The 27,741-nt window shown below is 38.6% G+C and overlaps 1 protein-coding gene across 1 annotated transcript; it reads left to right on the top strand.

Annotated features, from left to right (window-relative positions):
* Window positions 1-679: 679 nt before the first annotated feature.
* On the top strand, window positions 680-27,741 carry Mmaa (metabolism of cobalamin associated A). Its single transcript, XM_076864610.2, has 7 exons — window positions 680-953; window positions 13,335-13,838; window positions 16,306-16,428; window positions 20,294-20,464; window positions 24,181-24,266; window positions 26,220-26,369; window positions 27,382-27,741. Exons 2-7 carry the CDS (start codon window positions 13,394-13,396, stop codon window positions 27,667-27,669), a joined length of 1,263 nt encoding a protein of 420 aa, XP_076720725.1. The 5' UTR covers window positions 680-953; window positions 13,335-13,393; the 3' UTR covers window positions 27,670-27,741.

Genomic DNA, 27,741 nt, shown 5'->3' with positions numbered 1-27,741 from the left:
TATGCATATCACATGTGAGGATAGAGATCTGGGTTCCAGATACTAATTATAGCATCCATTTGAGAGCATTTCTACTTGTCTATGGTTCATAGATGCTATCTTTACCAGATTACAGCAAACATTCAGGAGAATAAGTTTTCCCTAAAAACCCTAGATTTGTATGCAACAGTTATATTACCTGTTATAGCACTTAATATGCTTTAAAAAACATTAGTTACCATTCCAACCCGCCATGAGATGGCAAATATTAAGCTTGTTCATTTTCATTTTTATTTCAGCCACCCGCCCCCGGACTTCTCAAGAGCACAGTTGTGATAGTGAGTGCAGGTTCTTGCCTTTGGTGCATGTTAAAAAAATTAGTATGAATGGATGATTCTTAAGAAGAAACGTGAGTCCTTCTACTATTTAAAACCACTTAAAAATTTAAACTATATTCTAGCTGGACAATGAGCATTTATTCCAACAGGTTGTCAACTTCTTTGCAGAGTGAGATCTTACTGCACCAGTGTGTCAATCGTTACGCGTCTCGCTCCCGAGCCCACATTACAGCTTACAAGGAAGGAAGATGCAACACGGCCTCCAGGGGCCGCTGGGGGCGGGACGAGACTCGGGACGTGACCCGAGGCCGGGTGAAGGGCCAGCACAGGAGCGGGGACACGTAGTCGTCGAACGCCGGGGGCGGAAGGGGGTCAAACTGGACCCGAAGAAAAGCAAAAGCTAACCTAAAAGACGTTAACACCCCCAGTTTCCCTGGGCTCCCTTCCCAGAGGACACCCCAGCGGCCCCACGAACCCGCCACCACACAACGGAACTCCCCGGCCACGTTGCGAAGACCTGGGTCAGACCCCGCCCCGTGCCTGCAGTTGGCGATGCGCCTGCGCGCCACTGCCCGGCGGAAGGGGCGGGAGGAAGGGGCGGAAGGGGCGGGGCGGCACGTCCGTGGCCTCGGGAGGGTGAGTCGGGGCGCGGGTGCGCGAGTCGTCCTGGAGTCAGGGCTGGAGAGTCCTCAGGCTGCCAGCTTGGGGTCAGTCCCCGGTTGGGGGCGCCCCCTGGAGGATTGGGGGCAGGAGAAGGAGGCTACTGAATGGGATGATGTCGTGGGGCGGGGGACGTGTGGACCAGCAGGGGTCGGCAGATCGATTCAAAGAGAAAGTTCCTTTCTTCCCTGAAAAAGAAAGGCCCCGTAATAACTGTTTTAAAATTCTCGTCATCTTGGGCAGTTTTGTGCCATTAGGAAGATACCTTTGGCAAGGCAGCTTTCCATTGTCACCACCAGATCTGGCTGGGTGGGAGAAAAGCTCAATAGTCCACCGAAGAGTGAGATTAACACATTTTGTGAGGGATAAAGTCTAGGATATAAAAATAGGGTTCAGACTAAAAGTCACAGGCAGTATCTAGGTTCTGTCGAATACTGTGCCCAGGCAGGGCTAGATCTCTTCCAGCAGAGGACATTCTGTCTTCAAATATGTATTTCTCACTGAAAAATGAAAAAGCTGTACTCTGATACATATATTTAAAAAAAAAAAACTAATAAAACTGTTCTAGTGTGTGGAAAATCAAAAGTTTCTGGGAGAACTTAAATCTTTTGGGCCTCTATACAATGTCCAGAATATTATTTTAGATAGTATTCACTAAATACTGTTTTGCATTCAGGAAAATAGGATTTTTAATAAATAACGGCCCTTTTAAGTGCTGTATTCTAATAGGAGAGAGAAAACATGAAAAGTTACATAATTATAAGAAATATAAATCACTGAGGAATTTGAAGATGATGAAATAAAACCTATATATTTGAAATGGAAATTGCTGATGAGCCCTTGAAACTTGCTACTCGTTTGTTGCCTTGTGGAACAGTGGTTTTCTCTTAAAAAGTATTTTCTTCAACACAGGCCCCAAATCTTTATTTTTATGTGCATTTTTTTGCTTTTAAAAATGTAATTGGCCAGGTACATCTTATGATCTGTGCAGATTATCACCTAAATCAATATTCAGAAATAAATGGAATTAAAGGATGGGAAAAAAATTACAAGACTGGGATCATCCAGAAAGAATTAAAAGAAGAGTGAAACTTAAGCAGGGTAGGATAGGTGCTATACACGGGGGAAAAGACAACAGGAGTTGGAAAAGTAAGTGGTAGGTTTGGAAGATAATAAATAAACTCTCCTTAGAGGAGGTTTGGAAAGGTGAGTGCAAGAAAATTGTTTTGGGGAAGCTGTGTAATCCCAGATTAAGAAGGCTGGACTTTGTCCTTTGGGCAGCAATTCTCAAACTAGAGCACACTTCAGAATCTGCTGGAGGGTTTATGAAAACTCAGAATCATCTGGAGGGATTATGAGAACATTATTGGCCCTATTTTCACCCATGGTTTCTGATTCAGGGGTCTGAATTGAGGCCTAAGAATTTCCCTTTCTTAGGTGTTTCTGTTCCATGGATCACACTTGGAGAATTACCCTCCTAAGGTGTGGGGAACTCTGGAAGAATTTGAGAAGGAGAGTAAGGAGATCACATGCATATTTCAGGATAAGTCTTGCTGTGAAGTCTGAGAGGAGAACTGGGGAAGGAGAGAGCTGGAAAAGAAGAGGAAAATTCCTTAGAGTTAGCTAGCATCTGCATGATGCTGGGCCCTGTGCCAGGCTCACTCACACACACACTCTCATTCATCTTTCCCATGACCCTCATGCATAGGTCTGAATGTCTTCATTTTGGACATGAAGAAACTGAAAGAATATGAGAAATTGCTCAGGAAACATACCTGATCTCAGAGCCCCCTAAGACTATGCAGGTTTGAACTAGGTTGGTAGCAGTGGGAATGAATCCAAACATTTAATGGTGATGGAATTTAGGAAAAAAGGAGACTTCCCTTGCTAAATGGGATCTAAAAGTAGAATTGGGAGGTAAAGTGGACACAGAACTTTAGAGAATCTCTGCATGAATTCAGTATGTGTTCTATATTACTCTTACATAATGATGACTGTTTAAAGCCTATTTAAAAGTTTCATATTTAAAAAGACATCCTACTCTACAAAAATTTCCTGAAGTTATTTGAAAAGGAGACAGCAAAGCCTTCTGTAGGAGTGGTGGGAGATGGTGAATAGATTGATGGCTTCTGACAGCTTATCTTCAAATCAAAAGTGATTAGCATTGAGAAATAGAAACACATGGGATAACACTGAATTGCCTGTATGAATTGTGCTGCACTGCAGACACTGACCTAATGTATTGATTTTGGAAATCCTGTATGCTTTTTCTTGCCAGAGTAGTTATTGAAATTGAGAATATTCATTGGATCAATTTCAAGACAAATATCCCAAGTCAGACTGGCTGCTGCTGAGCTAATTTTTAATGAAGAAAAACATCCATATGTTAAAATGAGAATTTAAAAAGAAAGTTCTTACCTCTATACTTACTGCACAATCTAGAAAAAATGTATGTTTTCAAAACATTGAGTAATCAGTGTAATGGCATTATGGATCCACGCAAAATTAGAGCACATATTCATACATTTATTCTGTGAGAAATGAACTTTGCTGTGGAGACAAAACCTTAGAGTCTAGGGAAGACTGCCATCTTAAATGACCACAGCACAGTGTGATGAGCACTGTAAAACAGGACTATGGCCAGCACTGATGGCAAGAGATATGAATGAACTGAAGGTGTGAGGAAAGGAAGCCAGGGAACTCTTCTGTAGGAGACACTTGAGTAGGTTCTTGAAGGCTGAGAAAGAATATGCGATCTGATTAAAGGAGAGAAGGACATTCTGGCCAGACAAAAACATTATAGATGACAGCCACACTGTATGAAAGAGTGTAGCTTTTTCTGGAACCTGTGTGCTGATCATAGTGGTTATAGTAATGTGGTAAAAGTTGAGGAGGAGAAGGAAAGGAATTAAGAGAGGTGGACACAGAAGAACTCAAATAATATGAAATACTTATGTAATGACTAGTGTAATCTCCATTTTAACAGGAGTCATGCCTGGCCCATCTATCATTGCCTAGCACAGTGCCTAGCATATGGTAGGATCTCAATAAATATTTACTGAGTGAATAAATGAATCATATACACAAAATTATTTTTTTTCCTTTTCTATTTCAGATGGGGCAGAGGGAACCATTTTAGTGTTTTAAGCAGAGGATAATATGACCATGAGGTTAAGTGATAGTATGGAAGATAAATTAATAGTGGTCAGAGAGGTGGCTATAGTAGATTGGGTTTTTCAGATTTAAAGTTGTACCCATTGGCACATTGCAATCTATTAAAAAGAAAGAAAAGGCAGTCTTAGAGTGTATCACATATAAATAGGGTAAGTCTTTTTAGTGAAACTTGTTGCAGTTGTGTGTGTGTGTGTGTGTTGACTAATGTAAGAATATTTCTTCCTGTGGAAACTCAGTAGAGACATAGAATGTGGTAGAGAGGAAAGAATGGGTAAAAAAGTATTTTTGAGAAAAACAGATATGAATTTTTACTGTTGCATATTAATTATACATTGAGTTTCATTGTGGCCTATTGGTACAAACCTGCAATATCCTTTGATCAGTTTTACTCCCAGATACATCCCTTCCTCCCAAACCCAGATCCCCTTATATCCTATTGGTCTCCCTCCTACTTTTTTTCTTTTTTTAATATTTATTTTTTAGTTGTAGATGGACATAACACATTTATTTATCTATCTATCTATCTATCTATCTATTTATTTATTTATTTATATTTATTTGGTGCTGAGGATTGAGCCCAGGGCCTCTCATATGCAAGGTGAGTGCTCTACCACTGAGCCACAACCCCAGCCCCTCCCTTCTACTTTCATGATACCCTTTTATTTTATTTTTTAAATTATGTATAAATCTCAATCCTCTTTTTTCCCACTAGCTTCCACATATGGGATAAACATATGGTACTTGTCTTTTTGAATCTGGCTTATTTCGCTTGACATGATCGCTTCAGTTCCATCTACTTAATACAAATGACATAATTTTGTTCATCTTTATGGCAGAATAAAGCTCCATTGTGTATGTATACTACATTTTCTTTATCTGTTCATCTGTTGCTGAATACCTAGATTGATTCCATAGCCTGACTGTAGTGAATTGTGCTTTGATAAACATGGGTATGCATGTATCTCTTAAGTATGCTGATTTTAATTCTTTTGGATAAATACCAAAGAGTAATATAGCTAGATGATACGGTACTTCTATTTTTAGTTTTATGAGATACCTCCATACTGATTTCCATGTGGGCTGTAGTAATTTATATCCCCACCAATGGAGTATAGAGTATAAGAAAGTTCCTTTATCCCAGTGCCCTCTCTAGCACAGATGTGAATGTTAAAATGCTACTGTTCTTGTGAATCTTCTTTCATAGGAGGTGTATTAGTCATATTTCTGTTACCGTAACAAGATACCTGAGATGATAAGAAAGATTTATTTTGGCTTACCGTTTTGGAGGCTTCAGTCCATGACAGATTTGCCCTGTTGCTTTTGTCCTGTGGTAGAGCAGTATATCATGGCAGGAGTGTTGGCAGTGTTTGGCAGCTCATCTCATGATGGCCAAGAATGAAAGAAGGTGCTGGGGATTTTCCAAGGGCATGTCCTCAATGACCTAACTTCCTCCCACTAAACTCTACCTCTTAAAGGTTCTACCACCTTCCAATAGCACATGGCTAGGGACCAAGCCTTTAACACATGAGCCATTGGGGGACATTTAAGGAGGGGATGCCCTTACAAACTCATTTCATTATTTTTGCCTACTTGATGTTTTTCATTATATATTAATAAATTGATATTCTGGTATATTAGCAATGGTGATGCTTTTAGGTATTTTACTGAACATTATAAATGCTACAGAATTTCTCTTGCATGATTATTGGCCAACTTTTCTGATTTCTTTGTATAAGAAAGCAGAAAAAATACTCTTAGTTACATGAGCAGGTAGGAAGCCCTTCTCCCATCCTATAGGAGAAAAACAGATGTGAATTTTTTTGACTGTTGCATGTTAATTATACATTGAGTTTCATTGTGGCTTATTGGTACAAACCTGCAACATCATTTGATCAATTTTACTCCCAGGTACCTCCCTTCCTCCCAAACCTAGATCCCCCTCTATCCTATTGGTCTCCCTCCTACATTTTTTCTTTTTTTAATATTTATTTTTTAGTTGTAGATGGACGTAATACCTATATTTTATTTATTTATTTTTATGTGGTGCTGAGGATCTAGCCCAGGGCCTCTCACATGCAAGGTGAGCACTCTACAAATAACTTACTTGTTATATAAGTTAACAAACTAACTTTTATCTTCTGCCTGTGACATGTATGTATAGGTAGAATGTTGCTCATAAGGCTGAGTTAGATAACTCTTAAAAAATTTGTGGGGTCGTTTAAAATCAGATTAATTGTATAAATTAATGTGGTTTGTTAATAAATTTAGTTATCAGATATGAGTTTCCCATGAAATGAGAAACATTTAAAATGTTTAAAATTCAGTCTGTTCTGTCACCTAACACTTCATTCAGAATTCCTACCAATATGGTTTGCACAGGAAATGTAAACTAATTTTTCATTTTGGCCTAAGCAAAAAAAAGTAAAAAATAAACAACATTCAGGTATAATTATGCCACATTCAAATGTAAAGGATTATTTTATTGTCTCTAGAGTTCATATCATGTAGATAATAGATTTGTGAGATTCAGGTTTTTCCCAAGTTCTTTCACTCATTCTGAGGCCGTGGCCAATCAACCTAACATTGCTGGGCCTTTTCATCTGTAGGTTAGATGAGGAAATGCTTGTCCAGCACTCACACATAGTCCACACCCAGCAGAAAGCAGCAGCTGCTGGCTGCCATTCACATGGTCCAGAGAGAGAGGGGAACTAAGAAACTCAGTCCCCAGGAAGAGTTTAGAAGGTATCAGAACCTAGGATTCTATACATCTGGATAGGTCTTTTGGTTTCATTTCTGTTATTTTAGTTTGGGAAAGAAGGAGGGGAGGGAGTAAATGTTATCATCCTTTTCCTGGTTCTTTCTTTCACTTAAAAGCCTTTTAAGATTTGTACTGACATCAAAGGACAAAGAATTATGCCTGCAGAATAGATGTTAACTTATCAAATAGTTGGCATGGATTTCTTGAGGAAGATTGCAATTAAATTGTTATAAGACACCATTATTTTATTTTAAACAGATTTTTTAAAATTTAGTTGTAGATGAACACACAGTATCTTTATTTATTTGTATGTGGTGCTGAGGATCGAACCTAGTGCCTCAAACATGCAAGGCAAGTGCTTTACCACTGAGCTACAACCCCAGCCCACAACATCATTATTTTAAATGTTAGAGTAATCTATGCTATTTTTTTATAAGACTGGTTTTTTTTTGAGAGAAAGAGAAAAAATTTTTTAATATTTATTTTTTAGTTTTTGGTGGACACAACATCTTCATTTTTATGTGGTGCTGAGGATCGAACCCAGTGCCCGGCACATGCCAGGCGAGTGCACTGCCGCTTCAGCCACATCTCCAACCCCTGTTTTGTTTTGTTTTTTAAAGATTTTTTTAAAGTATTTATTTTTTAGTTGGACTAATTAATTTATTTTTATTTGGTGCTGAGGATTGAACCCAGGGCCTTGCTCATGCTAGGCAAGCACTCTACAGTTGAGCCACATCCCCAGCCCTATAAGACTGTTTTTATTCATCTCATTTAGGAAATGTTATTTGCTTGAGATTTTATAAATGGACATATTTTCATCTACTGATGTTCTTGCTACTAGGTTTTGATTCCTTAAAACATTTTCTATTCTGGCTAGATGATTTGAAACAGGGAACTTAGAAGGCAGAATATTTTAGGTAAAGGTTCTCAGATCACATGGATAAGTATCGTAACCCAAGCTTTTCTTCATCATATGTGAGATCAATGCAAGGTAGATAGAATATCCAATCATGGACCTAAAAAAACAAAATATAGAAAGGCTACTCTGTGTCAGGCACTGTGTTAGATTCTGAGGAAATAAGCAATAATATTTTGTCATTTCTCTGGGAGGTTCTCAGCTAAGGTGAGGGGTGAAAATTGGTGGGGAGAGGTCTCAAAATAGATTACTTTGAAGACAAGAAGACAAGGCCTGTAATCCCAACAATCAAAGGCCACGGCAGGAGGATCTTATGTTCAAGGTGCATACTGGGCAACTGAAACCCTCAGCAACTTAGCAAGAGCCTGGAGATGCAGCTGAATGGTAAAGTGCCCATGGGTTCCATTCCCACTATCAAAAAAAAAAAAAGGAAAAGGAAACGAAAACTACCTGTTATATGAACAAAAGGCAGTGGACCATTGAATAGAACAATTAACTGCCTGGAAGAGTTGGGGGGAAATGTGCCTCAAAGGAGATGTTATTTGAACTAAATAGGTGTTTTTCAGGTTAAAAAAAAAAAAAGTGGATGAGAAGCATTCCAGACTTCTTATTTTTATGATAGTTTGTACATAGTTTAATAAAAGCTACCATGCTCAGAACTGGTGGCTAGACCATGTACGTCATGCTGTTTTGGAGTACTTTTGAACTTCTAATCTTAATGTGATGAATCTGATAAAAGCTTTGTAGTAACATAGCTAAAACATCACTTTTTCACCTTACACATAATTCAGTTTACTGATTTTTCTAGAATATATGCTAATTTTATGTCTAATTTAGAAATTGACATATAAATGTATTGGATGTAATACTGATAGTCACAATAAATGATAAAATTAAGGATTCATCAAGTTTACTTCTCATGTTAGGAAGAAATCCAAATGAAAAAGGAAATAAATTATGACAGATAATTAAATCATGAGTAGTTATTAGATATTTCTCATAAAAATTCTGAATTTTATTTTAAATATTTTTGGTTACCTTAGCAACTGTGTTAGTTTTCTGTTGCTGCTGTTACAAATTACCACAAACTTGGTGGTGTAAAACAACACAAAATTATTATCTTACAGTTATCTTGATCAAGTCTGACATGGGTATCACTGGGCTAAAATCAAGCTACCAATAATACTTCATTCTGTCCTGGAGGATCTCAAGGAAAATCAGCTTCCTGGGTTTTTCTGTCTTCTATAGGTTAGCCCTTTTACTCCCTTAGACCAGTGAAGGTGGGTGGAGTACTCACATGATATTGCACTGCTCTTTTCTGCCTCCTGGCTTCCATTTGTAAGGACCCTGGTGATTGCAGTGATCCTCTGGGATAAACTAGACTAATCTAGGTATCTGAGTCAGCTGATTAGCAATCTGAATTCCATCTGCAGACTTAATTCCCCTTTGCTACGTGATATAACATGTTCATAGGTTCCAGGAATTCAGATATGGGCATCCTTGTGTGGGTGTTCTTCTGTCTACCACCATAATAATAGGCTGCCTTGAAAAAGATCAGAAACAGTATGCCCAAAACAATATGGAAACACCTCATGACTACTTATCTATAGGTGAGTTTACATACACTTCAACACATGTATTCCTCCTGCATGTGTGTGTAAAGTATTATCAAAAAATGGTGTCACACATCCTCTATCCAATCCCTTAGTTGGTGAACTTATTTGGTCAGCTAAACAATAATTCCCAAATTTACGCCACAGCTCTGACCTCTCCCTGGAACCGATAAATGCTGCTGCCCACTCCATATCCCACTTGGATATCTAGTAGGTCTGTTTTGTTTTTGATTAAATTTATTTTTAATGAATACATTAAAATTGTACATATTAGTAGGGGACCATGTGATGTTCGATGCAGGTATACATGGTGTAATGTTTAATAGTGGGCCTCTTAAATTTAATGTGTTGGAAACTAAACTCCTGTTTGCACTTTAAACCTTACTTCTGACAGTATTCCCTAGCTCACTGAAGGACAACTTTGTCTTTCTTTTTTTAAAAAAAATTTATTTTTATTATTTATTTTGGTACCAGGGATTGAACCCAGGGTCACTTAACCATTGAGCCACATCCCCAGATCTGTTTTGTATTATTTTTATTATTATTTAGAGATAAGGTCTTGCTAAGTTGCTTAGAGCCTCTCTGAATTGCTGAGGCTGACTTTGAACTAAGATTTTCCTGCCTCATCCTCCTGAGCCGTAGGGATTACAGGCATGCACCACCACACCCAACCCCATCTTTCTGTCTTTCTATGGCTCAGGTAAGAACCTCTGCCTTGTCTTTGACTGTTCCGGTTCCTACCCACATTAGCAGTTCTTTCAGAATTCATCTGGAGTCTATCTTAACACTACCTCAACCTGGTCCAGGCCATTCCTCTCATCTACCTACTAGTGCAATTCTCCAGCTGGTCTTCCTGTTTCTGGTCTTGTGCCCCATCCCCCTACTCACTTAGGAAAGTGGATAAAGTTAACTGATATCTATTTCCCTTTTAGCCAAAGGATTTCTCTTTTATTCTATCATAATTTATTAAGAAGAAATTCCATAGAGAGTCAAAGGTATGGATTTGAGTCCTGGCCCTGTCTCTGATTGTGACTATAGTTGTTTAACTCATACTTGGTTTCCCTTTCTGTTAAACAAGATTAATAACTGTCACACTGTCCTTATGGGATTGGTGTATAGGGTGAAATAAAGTATTTGAAAGTGGTTTATAAGTTCTAAAGTGGCAGGTTAGTGGGTAATGATATAAACTCTGATCAGATCAGCAAAAGCTTCCCCCCCCCCCCCCCTTAGCAAGTGAAGAGAGCCAGACTTCATGTCAGGCTTTGAGGATTCTAACAGGGACATGAAGGTCTTGAATGTGGCTTATCTTGTACATTACTTAGTGCCTTGCTGAAGTCCAAGTCCTCATCATCTCCTTTGCTCCTGTGCTAGGAGTCCTTGCTAGGGTTTCTAAACTGGACTTTGTGTTACCAGGGTCTCATCACTCTTGACCTTTTACCACTGTTCCTAGACTTATCTCCTAAAAGAGCAAAATCAGTTGTGTCACCTCCATAAAGGTCTCTGTTGTTTGTCCTCTGCCAAGATCCTAAAGCTAGCTTCTTGGCCCCTAAAATTTACATACTGGTCCAGACATATCTCCCATCACTAGTTCCTTATACTGGTATCTTCTGTCATCACTGAATTTTTCAGTCTTCTCTAATATGGCAGGGAAGAGGCCAGGTCCTCATACTAGAAAGCTGTCTTCATCCTTCATCAGCTCTTTTATTCTTTCAGATCCATCCCTGATATATTATAATCTGGAAAGTAGTATGTGCTTGGAAAGTAGGGGTTGAATAAAAATCCAGTTCTTCCCTGTGAGTGTCTAGGCTAGTGGTGTTGTTGGTAGTGAGGATGTAAATTGAGCTGAAAGATGTTGTTTAATGACACCTTCCACAATAGATCCCCTCTTAGATACTGTAAGTGTCTTTTTGTGTGTTTGTATGAAGGCTACTGATGGATAGATGTTTTAAAAACTTTTTTTTTAAGAAATAGTTTTATACATTTTAAGTAAATTATTCTTTTTAAAATAAATTTGTATATTTTTTATGGCACTATGTAAAAACGTGAATGTGTAACCGATATGATTCTGCAATCTGTATACGGGGTAAAAATAGGAGTTCATAACCCACTTGAATCAAATGTATGAAATATGATATGTCAAGAACTATGTAATGTTTTGAACAACTAATAATAAAAATTTAAAAATAAAATAAAATAAAATAAATTTGTATAAATAAATGTTATAATGCCCCCTCAATTAGAAAAAAAAATTGTTGCTTTTGGAAAATTTATGAACAGTTATAGTTTCTACAGGTTAAAAAAAATCTTAAACTACTTCGTTGTCCTGAATAGAATGTTTATTAACCAAAATTAATTTTATATTCATTGGCTTTGAAGTGCTATTTGGAGAAGTACCTTGGATCAATAAAATAATTAATTTCAATGAGCCATGAGACTCAGAAAAACCAAAATTTCCAAATAATTATGAACCCAAATTGCATAGGACATATGTACCTATAAATCTTAGTTTGAGCCAGATGTGGTGGCACACATCTGTAATCCCAGCTGCTCTGGAGGCTGAGACAGGAAGATTGTGAGTTCAAAGCCAGCCTTAGCAACATCGAGGCGCTAAGCAACTCACTAAGACCTTGTGTCTAAATAAGATACAAAATAGGGCTGGGGGTGCTGGGGCTATAGCTCAGGTGGTAGAGTGCTTGTCTTTCATGCACAAGCCCCTGGGTTCTATTCCCAGCACCAAAAAAAAAAAAAAAAAAAAAAAAAAATAGGACTGGGGATGTGGCTTAGTGATTGAGTGCCCCTGAGTTCAATCCCTGCCCCCCCCCCCTAAAATTTTAGTATGTCACTGGAAATTTAGGACTGTGACCTAATTATTACTATTTTTTTTACAAATTCATATACTAACAATAAAAACTAATGTTAATGGAGCTCCTACTCTGTGCTAGGCACGTCTCCAGGCTTTTTACATGAAATAAGTCATTTTGTTCTCTTAACCACCCTGCTCTCTTAACTCCAGAACATTGAAGTGCGGAGTGGTTAAGTAACTAGCCCTAGGTCATGATAGTATAAGTAGCAGCAACTGAATGGCCATGGCTCATAACCCCTACCCTGTCCTGATTCAGTGTACTGTTGCCAGCTTTCATTGCCTAATGTAATATAAAACTATGTTGAGAATATCAGTCAATCTAAGGCTCCTCATCGAATTCCTGAGCGGTTCGAACTTCAGTGTGCTTAGCTACAGAGCTTCTGAGTAGTGGGGCTGGGAATGTGCATTTTTAGAAAGTACCTAGTTGTTCTGACCATACTTTAAGATGCACTCATCTGGTTACTACACAAACCCACACAGTTCACTCGCATTAAGGCTTATTGTTGTTTATTTTGTGCTTAAGCCAGGTTATTCGGGGTGAGTCTATTGAGGATACACATGGGTCTAAACTTGTGCCTCTGGTGCCACACCACTAATCACATTTCTTTTGTAGAGAATGAATAAAAGGCTAGCTTCAGAGGCATTCTTTTTAAAGAATCTTTTGTATGAGCTTCAGAATTGGGTATGTTGACCTGAGGAAAGTGTGAAGACGAATGTGAGAAAAAGTGTGACAGAAAATGTCTGCCCTAATGAGGTTTGGTATATTTGGTTTTTGTTTAAAAGGACATTTTAATGTAAATTCCACCTCACAATATAGTAATAGTTTCATGATTTGAATTACTCTGAATATTAACTGTGACCAAGGGGGAAGTCTTCTCTCTTAAATTTAGTAAGAAAACTCACCCATGTATACAGCCAAGAGTGCTAATTTTGTGTGTTTTAGAATGTGGGAAAAGCACTCTACTTTACTTTTACTACCTCCATATCTTAGTGGTCTGTATAAACTGGCAAAATATTTTTCTCTTTCTTCTAGGGAGGTCACAAATCAATTGAGTCAAAAAGCATCCGGGGTTTTCTTCAGTTACAAACAAAATGAATCTTCCCGCGCTCCTACTGCATCCTCACCAGCATTTCCTAAAAGGCCTGTTAAGGACACCTTTCCCTGGTTACCACTTCACCTTTCACTCAAGTGCTCATCTCCTGTCAGGAATCCCGTGTGCTCAGCCTTTTAAGTCGCTCAGACTCCATTGTACAAAGTGGATGCTGTTGTCAAATGGCTTAAGAAGGAAATTATGTGTACAAGCAACCTTAAAGGACCACATGGAAGGACTTTCTGATAAAGAACAAAGATTTGTGGATAAACTTTATACTGGCTTAATCCAAGGGCAAAGGGCCTGCTTAGCAGAGGCCATAACTCTTGTAGAATCGACTCACAGCAGGAAAAAGGAGTTAGCCCAGGTGCTTCTTCAGAAAGTATTAATCTACAACCGAGAACAAGAACAATTAAATGGAGGAAAACCACTAGCATTTAGAGTGGGTCAGTCTTTTATTTTTTGCTCAGTAAATATTTTCTAAATTCCTTTAAAATGTTTGTAATCTAATGAGATTATTCTTTTTCCTGTTGGATGACTTTTAAATGCCTTGTTTTCTTTTGCAAGTATTAATCTTGATATATTGAAATTTTGCCATGATCCTTTAAACCAAGGGTCTGTATTTTGATATAATAATATAGGATTTCTCTTTGGGCAAGAATTTTTATGTGACATCCAGAAGGTAAACATGTATAGGAAGAACTAGTAACCATTGTACTCTTTGCTTTCAGTAGTCCTTCTTATTTAGTAGTCTAAAGTGGATATTTGTTTTGTGGTGTATCAACTATAATTATCCTCATCACATTTCTGCTTCTATTATTCTATTATTCTTTTTTAAAAAAATATTTATTTTTTAGTTGGACACAATATAATTTTTATTTTATTTATTTATTTTTATGTGGTGCTGAGATTTGAACCCAGGGCCTCATACATGCTAGGCAAGCTCTCTACCACTGAGCCACAGCCCCAGCTCTCTATTACTATTATTTTTTTCTTTTAGTTGTACACAATGCCTTTATTTTTATTTATTTATTTTTATGTGGTGCTGAGAATCGAACCCAAGGCCTTGCACGCACCAGGCAAGCTCTCTACCGCTGAGCCACAATACCAGCCCCCCTCTATTATTCTTTGTTAGTCTTTCTACAGGTAAGTTCCACTGCATCCAATACTTTCTGTTGAGTTTCCCCCGAAACTCACCATCCAGCAATCTCAATATTAAAATGTACTTTAAAGGAGAAACCATATTCACTTGCCTTCTACATTTAAATAATCCTTTGATTATTTTGGGCAATTTAACTTAGTTCTGTAATTGTGAGTCAGCTTCTTATATTTTGGAAATTTAGATATATTTGACTAGCAGGAATTAAGTAAGGCAGTTTGAGTAGAGAGTGTCCCTTGATAGGGAACTCAGTGATTTGAACCAACCTTTCTGCAAAAAACCACTTGAAGTGGTGGCCAAAATATAGAGAATTTGGGAAGAATTAGTAAATACATGTAAAAGTTGACATTACAATAGACGTTTATATCATAACTTATTGGCAATATAGGGACTCAAACTTAGTTTTTATATTAATAGGTATCAAAAAAGATAATTGCAAAAATAGCTCACCAACCAGTATTTGAACCAGCCCACATATTTTACATGGTTATTTCTTTTGCCCTCATCGAGGGACTCTCATTGGGAGAGTACTCCATTGAGTGTTACTAAATTTTTTGTTGTAGACAGGAAAAATAGCAAATTCACCAAGAGAAACTCTAGTTATGATGAAGTACACCTTACTATGTTTTAAAGAATCCTTGCAGAGAAAATGGTTCAGAAATATCTGGAATTAACTTAGCAATTCATATATAACTTTGAAGTGATAGCAATTCATACATAACTTTGAAGTGGTATTCTGATTCTTCTATCCTAATCTTTTTAGGCCAGATAAATGCCTGTCTTTGTTGTAGTCATTTTATCATCATCACAAATAAAAGCAGCAGGTATTTATTCAGCATCTGTAAAGGTTTTGAAGATAGGAGGCTGCCCTGAGAATTGTATTAAGAAGCAAAGCATGTCATACACTATACATAGTTTTGAATACAGTTAAACACCTGGGTTGTATATACTTATTAGACAAAACATGTTTGTCTTGTGTGCCACACACTGTTTCAAACATATTGCAAATGTTAACTGATCTGCTTCTTAAAACAGCCTGAAGAGATAGGTACTATTACACTATCTATTTTATTATTGAAGCACACATAGAGGGAAAGTAACTTGGAGAGCATTGATCTCTGCATCTCCTAAGAGGCACAACTAGAGTGAGAATCTGCTGATTGGCTCTGGGGGTTGCCTTCTTATCCACCATGCTTGACTAGCTCTTGGAGGAGGGAGCTTTTCTCTCTTTCTTAACACAAATTATTTTTTTCAGGACTCTCTTTATGATATTCTTTGAGTTATAAGTGAGATGAAGAATGATCCTTTGTGAATAGAAAATTACTTTCTCAATCACTAGAAATTTCTAGAGTAATGAGTTGTTTTTCCAATGGGCAGAGAAAATAGACAGAATTGGGGCAGGTGGAATAATTGCCAGTCATGATGAGACCTGGGCAGATATAGAAATTCAGCATATTAAAATATAGGCACTGAAGTGTGTCTCAAAAAATCTACATTGTAGTAAAAAGGCAAGAATGTTTTGTATTTTTAAAAAGTGAATATATAAACACATGGAACTCAGAAGTATTCCTATATACCCTCATTATTTGGGGATTAGACAAAAAGATAGATTTTTATTTTCTGCTTTAGGACATGTTTAAAAATATATTAATGATAGTTTTAATAATATAAGATAGTCTAATGTTTTATTCAGTAAACTGAACATGGTGCTGATTTCATTTATCTAGTAAATTAGAAGATCTTTTTCACTATAGGATTGTCTGGACCCCCTGGTGCTGGAAAATCAACATTTATAGAATATTTTGGAAAAATGCTTACTGAACGAGGGCACAGATTATCGGTGCTAGCTGTGGACCCTTCTTCCTGCACTAGTGGTGGTGAGTATAGCTAGTTTTTGGGGGTTGTAGAGCTTTTTTGTGTTTTTTTTTTCCATGATCAAGTGACCTGTACCTGTAGCTGAGTTTGGTCTCACTGAGGAAAGGAGCCTCTGCAGAGTGGGTAGAAGCTGAGGGAAGTGGTTGGGGAGCAGTGGACTTCGCAGAGAAGGTCAACTTGTGGGTAGCACAGTGGCACTTAGAGAACCAGCATTACAGGTGCCAGAAGTTGAAGATGATCAAAAACAAATTTTAGCCCTTGGCAATCAAGCCTAAGGCTAGACCCTTATCTTCTATTGTTTATGCAGACTGCATCAGTGGCTATGTAGAAAATGGTTCTTACCCATCTGTTATTTTCCTATTGTTGTAACTTATCTTAAGCTTAAAAAAAAAGAAAAAGAAATTTACTGCTGTTTATGACTTGTCACCTGTTTATATGTCTAGTTAAACAGAAAGCTCTTAGAGGGATCATGTAATATATTGCTGTTCCCCCTATAGCACTTAGTATTGTATCTTGTGCACGGTACAGGGTTCAGCAATTACTTACTGATTTAAGGTCATACAATCATTCACAGTTTAATTTGCAGATCATCAGAGATAAAATGAATATAAACTTAGTTCTCAAAGGATCAGTTAAAGAAAACATAAAGCATGCCATATAAATACTCAGGAAAGGTCTTTCTTTCCTTACCCCTATTTATGATTTAAGCTTCTCAACCGCAGTTATTCACTTAAGCAGTATTTGAATGCCTACTACAGGCAAGGAATTGTGTAAAGAAAGTACTGTGCAGTGTAATGGTGAATAAGATACCGTGCTCTTGGCCTTGTGAAGCTGTGATTCTTAGGAGGTTTCTGAACAGATGAATCAACACAAGTGTGTGTTGTGAAAGAATGAATATAGGGGGCTTTTGGGAAGTGTTTGGTGTGTATATTGTGGTGTTCTGCAGATGGAATATTATTTCAGTTGCCATAGTCATTAGAGAGTTGGGCAACAATCCCTGTTAGCACTCATTGAGACATCTAGCTCAGAAGTCTTTGATTCACTATAATTAAAGAGGTTAATTGTAGCTAGCCATAGTGTCACACACCTGTAATCCCAGCAGCTCAGGAGGCTGAGGCAGGAGGTTTACAATTTCAAAGCCAGCCTCAGCAAGGTGAGGCACTAAGCAACTCAGTGAGACCCTGTCTGTATATAAAATACAAAATAGGGCTGAGGATGTGGCTCAGTGGTCATTGGTCAAGTACTCCTGAGTACAGTCCTTAGTACCAAAATAAATAAATAAATAATGTAGATAAAATTTATACTTAGAAAGTTAAGATTAAATCTGTCAATGCATTGCCTAATTTATTTATATTTAAACTTTGTTAAAGGTAAGTACCTTGATGATTTTTTTAAATAAGTGTTCCTCATTTTCATATAGGTATGAAGTCCTTTTCCCCTCCACCTTCTTAATATCCTAGACTATTTGCAATTGAAAGAGGAAATAATAGCTTGAGATTGCAATTGATAGCAAAAATATTATAAAGTAGTCTGTGCTGAAGTTGTCTGGATGTGTGTGTGTGAGGCCATCCTCACACATGATTTGAGTTACCTCCCTGGCTGGGTGAGAGGTGTTTAGGCACAGCTGTGTTAGAGCTTTCCCCACCCTTCTCCAAGTCCAAGGGCTTGTCCGTGCAGAGGTATGTCTGACCACTACCCTGAAGACCCAATCATCGCCCCTGACCTTGGGATGCTGCCCCCCTTCATCTTCATTGGATGGGATTTTCCCCAGAATTTTTTGTTCCCCAATAAAAGTCCACTCCCTGGCGTGTTCTCTCTATCTTGCTAGCCTCTTCAGTAAACCTCGCTACCACGGTGGCTTGAGGCTGGAGCTAGGAGGAGCCATCCAAGAGCTGGTTAAAGGTAATTAGAGTCTTGTCTCTTTAATTTAAAACTCCCTAGCGGTTTCTCATGACTCAAACCTTCTTTCATGAAGCCAGCGAGGGTCGTGGGCTAAATGTATGATTCTTCACCTTTCTCAAACCAAAAAGGAGAGCCCCTTTCTCAGATTAAAAAAAAAAATACATAGACTTTGAAAGAAAAAAAATATGAAGATACACAGGACACTAGAACTGTAAATTCCTACCTTGTTATGACAACACATACATTTGAAAAATAGCACTGAAGTTTGAGAAGCATTCAATTTTTGGTCTGTAGTTAGTCTTGGTGCTTTAAACTCACAAACCCCCTGTGATACCTTTGAGACCTCCCTGGGGGTTTACAACTAACAGTTTTGGATTCACTGCAAAAGACAATTACCTGGGAGAATAATTTCATAATGTTTAGTTCAGTGTGATAGGATCTATAGGATAATAATTTAAACTTTGGCAGATTGTTGACTTCCACAGGGATGATTTCATGCAGAAAATTACTTTAGGAAGAAGTTTTATGTGAAGTAAATAAAGTAGTTGAGGCACATGGTAGCTGTGTGCTCTAGAATTCAAACTTATGAGAAGACTCTAAATTGTAGTCATAAGAGAAAAGAGCATATCTTTAATCTTCTTAATCTTTAGTATCAACTTATGTGGAAAAAAATAGCCCTTAGGCAGATTGAAAATAAATATTCAGGTTAAAACAGCGCCACACCTTCACATGTTATATAGCTAAAGCAAAGTAGGAAAAGGTAATAGTAGTTCCAGAGCTTTTATTTTTCTAGAATTTATAGGTATTGATGTTGCCAAAATACTGCAAGAAACTAAAAAACTTTAGTTCCATTCCGCAAGTTTTAAATTGAGAGCCGACTGTTAACACATTGTTTAGCATTCAGTGTTCAATATCTTTAAGACAAGGTTCATAAGCAGGGAATTTTTGCTAAAGCATAATTTCTCAACCTTGGTACTAGTGCCATTTGAGGCCAGGCAATTCTTTGTTGTAGGTGACTGCCCTTTAAACTGAAGGATGCTTATCAACATCCCTGGCCTTTATCCAGTAGATGCCAGTAGCATCCCACCCACACTGTGACAACTGAATATTTCTCTAGACATTGCCAAATGTGCTGGGCAGGGGAGATAAAATTACTCCTGGTGAGAATCACCATATGGAAGAGATAAGACATACAGATATGAAATCCAAAATATTTTGTGTGAATACTTTTCCATCCATTCATTTGACTTACTTTGCATTCAGTCTGGGCTTCAAAATTTCTAACTGGTAAAGAATTAAAACAACACTCATAGGATGAAGGGCAGCATAAAGATTCATTTGCATAGTATTTACATAGAGAAAATGCCATTTACACAAATAAAAGAATGAGGAGTGGTGGGTGCTCTAGGTAATGATGGGAAGGGGAGGGACAGTGAAGTTCTCTGGTGCTCTCCAGGATGCTGGCAGGTTGCAGAGCAGTTGTTGTACTGAGAAATTCACAAGAGGTAAACTTGGGGTGTAAAAGTTCTAGAAAAGCCCAGACCCTGGGCATGACACTTTGTAAGTTAGCACTGAGAAAAAAAAAGAGATGTCTGTGGCATGAGAGCACAGGCAAAGGAGGGGAGGAAGATGTTAAGAAGGCAATAAAGAAACCACCAGCTGGATCAGAGGGAAGTTTGAGACTGGTAGGAGCCAAATTTGGACAGGTAAGGTACGGCTGAGTTCTGAGGACCTTCAGTGCTAGGCCAAAGGATCTGGCTTGGGGCAGTGGGAAGCCCTTTTAGGTTTTAAAGGGATTGGAATGTTTAAAAAAATGAATCCTGCATGATTATATATAGCGAGTTAGAGGAAAGCTCAATAATATGAAATATATCTTAAGATATGACACATCTCCTGGGAACTGGCTGATTGATAATTGGACCTTAGAACTGTTCCATGATTATAAAATGTAATTATGTGTTTTAGGATCGCTCTTAGGGGATAAAACCCGAATGACGGAGTTATCAAGAGATATGAATGCATACATCAGGCCATCTCCTACCAGAGGGACTTTAGGAGGTGTGACAAGAACCACAAATGAAGCTATCCTGTTGTGTGAAGGAGGGGGGTATGACATCATTCTTATTGAAACTGTAGGTGAGTGTGATATGCTTTCAGAAAGATAATATACTCTTATAACCAATGCCATATAAAGATGAATAACAACTAATTATATTTTGTTCATTCAGCAGATACTTACTAAAGCTGTAATTAAGTACAAGATATTACCCCAGACTCTATAGGAAATAGGAATACATAGGCTACACTTCCTAACCTCAAAGAGCTTGCCATTTGGAGGGTGACAGTGAGCCACTGCTAATCACTGTTACCTGAGGCAGCATGTCACGTGTGCCAGAGAAGAGCTGTAGACTTAGGATGAGCTGTGCAAAAGAAGCCCCACGCCTGTTTTGTGTAAGCGCATTTCATCTGTCTGTATTATTAAGAAAAGTAATGCAGTTAGCTATTTTTTGATTTGAGGGTTGTTTTATTTAATTTTATATCTGTAGCACAAAATTATGTGCAGTGAAGACACTGAAATGACAATTAGTCGTGTTCTGGTGGAGAGACAATCTATTATATTACTGCATGCTAAATGTTTGTGATGCAACCTAACTCACTCAGATTTAGGGAACTCGGTGAAGGCTTCCTAAAGGAGGTGACAGCTGGACTCAGTATTGAAGAAAGAATAGGAGTGAAACAAAATGTGTGTGAAGGGCCTTTGCAGACACTGAGGAGGGAGAAAGCTTGACTCATTCGGAGAAGCACAGTTCACTTAGGGTACTGACAGCACAGAGTGTGAAGGGGTGTGTGGGGGTTAGTGCTGGAGCCAGGGTTGACTGTCTGGGCTTTATGTGCCATGTCAAGGAGGTTAGAGTTTGCCCTGCATGTGGCCATGCAGGGTGAGCGGGACGGGGAGAAACCCACATGTGCATTTTGGAAACATTGCTGGCAGCGGAGTGTGGAATGATTAGAAGGGCAGAGGCAGGATGCAGTGAGGAGGCTCTTGTACTCATCAGAGAAAGAGATGGCAGGGCTCTGAACCAAACAGGGGAATGGGAATGGAGAAGAGGAGAGGGATTAAAAAGGCTTTATCCATGATTAGGTATAAGAGATGAGGAAGGAAGAGAAATGAAGATAATCAAGAATGCTGTGAAAAGAGGGATTTGGAGAGGGGAAAATGAGAAGTTCAGTTGTGAGTATATTAAGTATAAGATGCTCATTAGGTGTACAAGTGATTGTGTGTCCTGAGAAAGGACTGAGTAAGAAAGATGGATTTAGCAGTTAGCAGCATAGTTCAGAGTTTCATATTTCAGGCTGTAAACTGGGGAAAATATGGGACAAAAATGGAAGATAACCATATTAGTTTTCTGATGCTGCCATGACAAAATACTGTAGACTGGGTGGCTTAAACAACCAAAATTTATTTCCTTACTGTTTTGGAGGCTGAAAGTCCAGGACCCAGGTACTGGCAGGATTCGTTTTTTCTGCAACTTCTTTTGGTTTGCAGATGGCTGCCTTCTTGCTGTGTCCTCCCATGAGCATTTCTCTTACCCTGATGTTTCTTCCTCTTCTTATGAGACAGTAGTCCTGTTGGATTAGGGGTTCCATTCTTATGACCTCATTTACTTTCTTTTTTTTTTATTTTTAAAAAAAATTTTTTTAAAAAATATTTATTTATTTAGTTTTCGGCGGACACAACATCTTTGTATGTGGTGCTGAGGATCGAACCCGGGCCGCACGCATGTCAGGCAAGCGCGCTACCGCTTGAGCCACATCCCCAGCCCTCATTTACTTTCTTTGCAGGCCCAGTCTTCAAATACAGTCACCTCGAGGGTTGGGGCTTCCACATGAGAACGAGAAGGGTAGAGGCAGACGTAATTCAGTCCCTAGCAGTAGCCAGGACTGGGCTTAAGGAGCTCCACCAGTTGAGATTAGGTGGAAGAAGAGCTGCCTTAGAAGGAGAAGGTAGTATAAAAACCAAGCATGTACCTAAAAGTTGTATTTAACTTCTTGTCCCAGAGACTTTAAATAATTTGTCCCAGTGACTTAAATAAGAGAGTATTTTCTTGTAAACAAAAGAATTCTGGGGATAAGCAGTCCAGAATAGGTGCTTATTCTGAGTGATAGCAAGCCCAGGCTGCTTCAGTCTGTCTGTCCTCCCTTCAGTTCATCTTCATGCTCAAGGTTGCTCATGGTTAAAGGATGTCTGAGGAAGCTCTGACTGTCACATCTATGTTCCAGATAGAAGAAAGGGAAAGGAGGAGTAAGGGGTCAGGGAAGAGTAGGCAGAAGAGGTGCACCTCCTAGGTGGGATTGCCTTCTTTAATGAACGTCCTGGAAACCCTATCTCATGACTTTTGCTTTCTCTCAGCCCCATTCCCGTGAAAGGGGACCTCACGAATGTGGCCTTTCTCCTGATACACTGATGTTCCCAGTAACACTGGGGTGAGGAAACAGGGAAGAATAGGTATCAAATAGGCAACCAGAAAGGAGGGAATTTCCAGAGGAGTTTTAGTGGCCCGGGAGATGTGGAAGCCATATTTCAGTGGGTTGAGTTAATGTGAAGTTGAGCCAGTGAGCATGAATTGCTTTTTTTCCCAGAAACTTGACTACAAAGAGAAAGTAACAACTTTGGTGAGAAGTGGAACAATTTTATGTAGTTTTGCTTGGTTCCAAGGTGAGAAGACCTTGAGTACAGCTCATGTTGTGTGCCAAGGAATTGGAGCCTGTAGACATAGGCGGGGCTCATGGCAAAGAAGAGGAAGGTTCCCTTCAATACTTCTTCCACAGACTGCAGGGCAGGCAGCAGGGCTGTTTGTATCTTATCATTTGTCTGTGGAGGTGGACAGGGAGAAGTGGGGGGAGTTCTTCCTTTATTCCTCTGTGAAGTAGGTCCACAGTGATCGGGTGGAGAGACGGTGGGAGATCACTGTTGTGAGAAATGGGAAAGGAGGCTGACCCAGGGCCTTGACGGGGAGTGCCTTTACTAGGCAGCGAGGGAAGGTGTGGCAGATGCAGGAGACCATGACGCTGTAGTGGCACCCATCCACAGTGCAGTGACTTCTCAAGCATGCCTATAAAGGAAACAGTACACATATTTGTATTGACCTGTGATTGGAGGTTTTCAGGGTAGAAATATGAAGGAAAAGATGGAAGCATCGGCAGGCATGGTTTAAGATTAGAGTCACAGTGCTCCAGCTACTCACTGAAAAAAGAGAAGCCAAGAAGAGCTTTGAGACTAGGAGAGAGTGGAAGTCCCTTGGATCTCCATTCAGTCAAGGAATAGGTCTAATGGGGAAAAGAGAGAGAGAGCTAGGAAGGCTACCAGTTTTCTTAAGAGTGTAAAATAGTGGCATTTAATAAATTCTTCAGAGGTGGGTATTGTGATTTGAATGTGTCCCCCCAAAAGATCATGTGTCAAAAACTTAATCCCCCAATTTTTATGTTAATGGTATTTAGAGGTGGGGCCCCTCATAATGATATTCGTGGCTTTTTAAGAAGAGAGACCTGAGCTACCATGCTTGCTCTGTCTAGCCATGTGATGCCTTCCACCATGTTATGATGCAGCAAGGAGGCCTTCACCATATGTCGAGCAGATGCTGGCTCTGTGCTCTTGGTCTTCTCAGCCTCCAGAACTGTGAGCCAAATAAACTTCAGTCTCAGATAATTTGTTACAGTAACAGAAAATGGACTAAGACAGGTTGTTCAAAGGGGTGAGTGTAAGTGAATAAAGTGGAATGGAAATGATAGTGAGGATGAGAAAATGTAATAACTGTGAATATTTTAGGACATAGTTGTGATTTAAATTCCAGGTGTGGGTCAGTCAGAGTTTGCTGTTGCTGACATGGTTGACATGTTTGTCTTACTACTGCCACCAGCAGGAGGGGATGAATTGCAGGTAATTATTTTGATATTTCCTCTCAAAATACAAAGTATGTATCTCTACGATGTAGTTGTGTTTTTGTAAATTAAGTTGAAAACAGTGTAAAGAAAGAAACATTGTTCACATTGGCTAAAATATCTGACTCAAAGGCAGATTCTCTCTATATATTTTTCCCAACTTATAGTAATAGAATGTATGGCTTTGAGCTACTCATACAACTTAAATTTTTCTATCTATAACATGGAAGTGACTGGAATATATGGATAGCTCTCACTAAAAGAGACCACTGTTGCATGCGTGTTTGTTACTGATGTTATTTTTAACTGGGGTGCCACCATCACAATTTATATTTCATGCAATAGGTGTCTTACTCACCTTCTGCAATGCAGTCCTGGCATTAACTACCTGGAGTTAGTGTGAACTTCACAGGTCTTCCACAAGCTTTCCCTCACTCAGACACCAGCTGTAAGCTCCAGGGTTTCCAGGCCACCCATGCCCCTGACCAGCTGGCTACAAATTTGGGGGATCCCACTACCCCTCGGTTTGATATTCATTAGAATAATTTGCAGAACTTGGGAAGGCACTATATTATAATTGCAGTTTTATCACAAAGCTGAAATTAATGGAATCATTGGCTACATAATTTCACTCAATCTTTCACTTCCCTTCCCCCACAGAGGTTGGGCCAACATGTTTTGATACAAAGTCCCAACCCTCTAATCCTGCAGTTGGTCATTCTAGTGTGATCAGGCCCCCATCCTGAGTGATCTCACTGCATAAACTTGAGTATGGTCCCAGGCACCCACCATGAATAACAAATCATTCAAGAAATACTAAGGATTTAGAAGTCCTTACCAGTAAAATATGGACAAAGACAAGACAAGGCATGTTCTTTGTTATATAGAACTTCCTTTTCAATTACATAATTCTAAAAAAAAAAAAGCAATAGCAGACTATATGCTGTGATGTAGAACATTAACTATTAGAATTTAATAATTAAAAGTAATAAATAAAAGTATTTGAAAGGGGAATTTTTTAATGTTATGTATTTTTATACCTTTATTTATTTATTTAAATTTTTTAAAATTTTTTTAAGAGAGAGGGAGAGAGAGAGAGAATTTTAATGTTTATTTTTTAGTTATCGGCGTTCACAACATCTTTGTTTGTATGTGGTGCTGAGGATCGAACCCGGGCCGCACACATGCCAGGCGAGTGCACTACCGCTTGAGCCACATCCCCAGCCCCCTTTATTTATTTTTACGTGGTGCTGAGGATTCAACCCAGAGCCTTACACATGGTAGGCAAGTGCTCTACCACTGAGCTACAACCACAGCCCCTGAAAAGGAATTTTAATCTTAAATGGAAAGATATATTTCCCAAATGAGATTGGTCCTTGAATTTTGTCCTTTATTTCTGGTATTTTTATGCAACACAATTTAAGTCAAGAGGTAGGACAGTTTTAGCTATCAGGTTATTTTTTTTTATTTGCAAATTTAAAAAAATGCTATAGGCATTTAAAAAACTTTTGAAGATGTTGTTTTGAGAAATGCAGATGTTAGTGAAATGTGTGTTTTCTTTTTAAGCATTCTTAGGATGGATGGTTTTGTATCCTGCTCATGAGAAGCAGAATCCATAATGAGACTGGGTGAATTGTCTCCTGCCACTCAATCATGTTGTGTCTTTGATCTATTCACTCTAATTCTGAATGTATCCTACTAAACTACTCTGAGAGTTGGGAAGAGATGTTACAGATAACTTTTGTAATCCCATGAACTGATGGATATAAGTAATTTTTATCAAGTAATTGTGATTCCTGGCATCCAGGGATTAGAGAAATACAGGAAAAAAGTTAATGAAGCATGTGACTTTCAAAATCACAGTATTAACTGGTTGTCCCATTTTTACACTACTAGTGATTCAATGAACTGTTCTGATAAATCTGATTCTTCTTCCTTTTTTTCACACTAGGGTATCAAAAGGGGTATAATTGAGATGGCAGATCTGGTAGCTATAACTAAATCTGACGGAGACTTGATTGTGCCAGCTCGAAGGATACAAGCAGAGTATGTGAGTGCACTGAAATTGCTCCGCAAGCGCTCAGAAGCTTGGAGACCAAAGGTTAGTTTGCATTTCATTCTACATTTTTCACCCTGAGTGGACTGTGTACATTAGAAGAGAGGACATAAGTCCCAGCTAGACATATAATCAATCTGTGCTTGAATGTGAAGATTACAGTTTTAAAAATATGACAAAGCCGGAGTATGTAGTCATGATTTTAAATATAATCTTTCAACCACTGGATGTCAAAAACTAGAATGGGGGTGATAGATTAGATTGCTTAATGCTTGACTTGAACCACTTGGAAGTGAGAGCAAATCCATCCTGAAAGGAGCCATCCTTTAGATTATGGAACAATTAAGGATTTGATTATATAAATTGGAATTTGAGCACAAGAGAAGAGGCTTGTGATGTGATACTTCCATTCCCATTATGTTTATTGGAGGCTGTTTTTAATAAGTGAAAAAAAAGCAAAGAAAAATTCTGTAGTAAGTAGTGCAATATTATTGATTCCGACAGCTTTATCAGCAGGAGGATGCTGTGTTATTAAAGAATAAGCTGTAGTCCTTCTAATGAGGACGATGACTTATCTTACTGTCAGCTCCCGTTTTCCCTGGTCATATTACGTTGAGTCCAGAGCCACCTTGTACGTGCAGGTGCCAAGTGCTTAGCTCTTAGCCTTGCTGAGTCAGGTGGATTTGACACAGACTGGAACTTGGCTTTATTTCCTGAAACTCAGGCCTCAGGGAAACCTCCCTGGTATTGCCTTTCTCATTTGTAACTCTCTTGTCAGTTCTCCAGGATGCCCCATCTATCTGAACAATCCCAAATTAAAATAAATTTCTGGGCTAAAGAATTTGACCTTTAATTAGTGTCATTTCTACTATGCCCTTAGTAATCCTAGATTCATTACACTAGTATGTATATCAGAATATTTACTTTGACACAACATTCATTTTTGTCACTTTCCTATTTCCATAAACTGAAAAATTAATTGACAAATATCAGAGTCCCAGTGAAAATGTTTTCTGTCATTTTAAGTAAAGCAGTTCTGGTTCTTCCTTTCCAATAGGTGATTCGTATTTCTGCCAGAAGTGGGGAGGGGATCACAGAAATGTGGGATAAAATGAAAGAATTCCGGGACCTGATGCTTGCCAGCGGGGAGCTGACTGCCAAAAGACGGAAGCAGCAGAAAGTTTGGATGTGGAATCTCATTCAGGAAAATGTGTTAGAGCATTTCAGGACCCATCCTACTGTCCAAGAACAGATTCCCCTTCTGGAAAGAAAGGTTCTCAGTGGGGCCTTGTCCCCAGGACTAGCAGCAGACTTGTTGTTGAAAGCTTTCAGAAGCAAAGACTAATGAAATACATCCTATATCATGATACTACATATTGTTTCATAATGTGTTTTAAAATAAAAAAAATCACTTGTA

This window comes from Callospermophilus lateralis, chromosome 8, assembly GCF_048772815.1.
Source record: "Callospermophilus lateralis isolate mCalLat2 chromosome 8, mCalLat2.hap1, whole genome shotgun sequence".
Classification (NCBI taxonomy): Eukaryota; Metazoa; Chordata; class Mammalia; order Rodentia; family Sciuridae; genus Callospermophilus; species Callospermophilus lateralis.
Note: the sequence above shows the minus strand (reverse complement) of the source record. Positions and strands in the feature narration are given on the sequence as shown.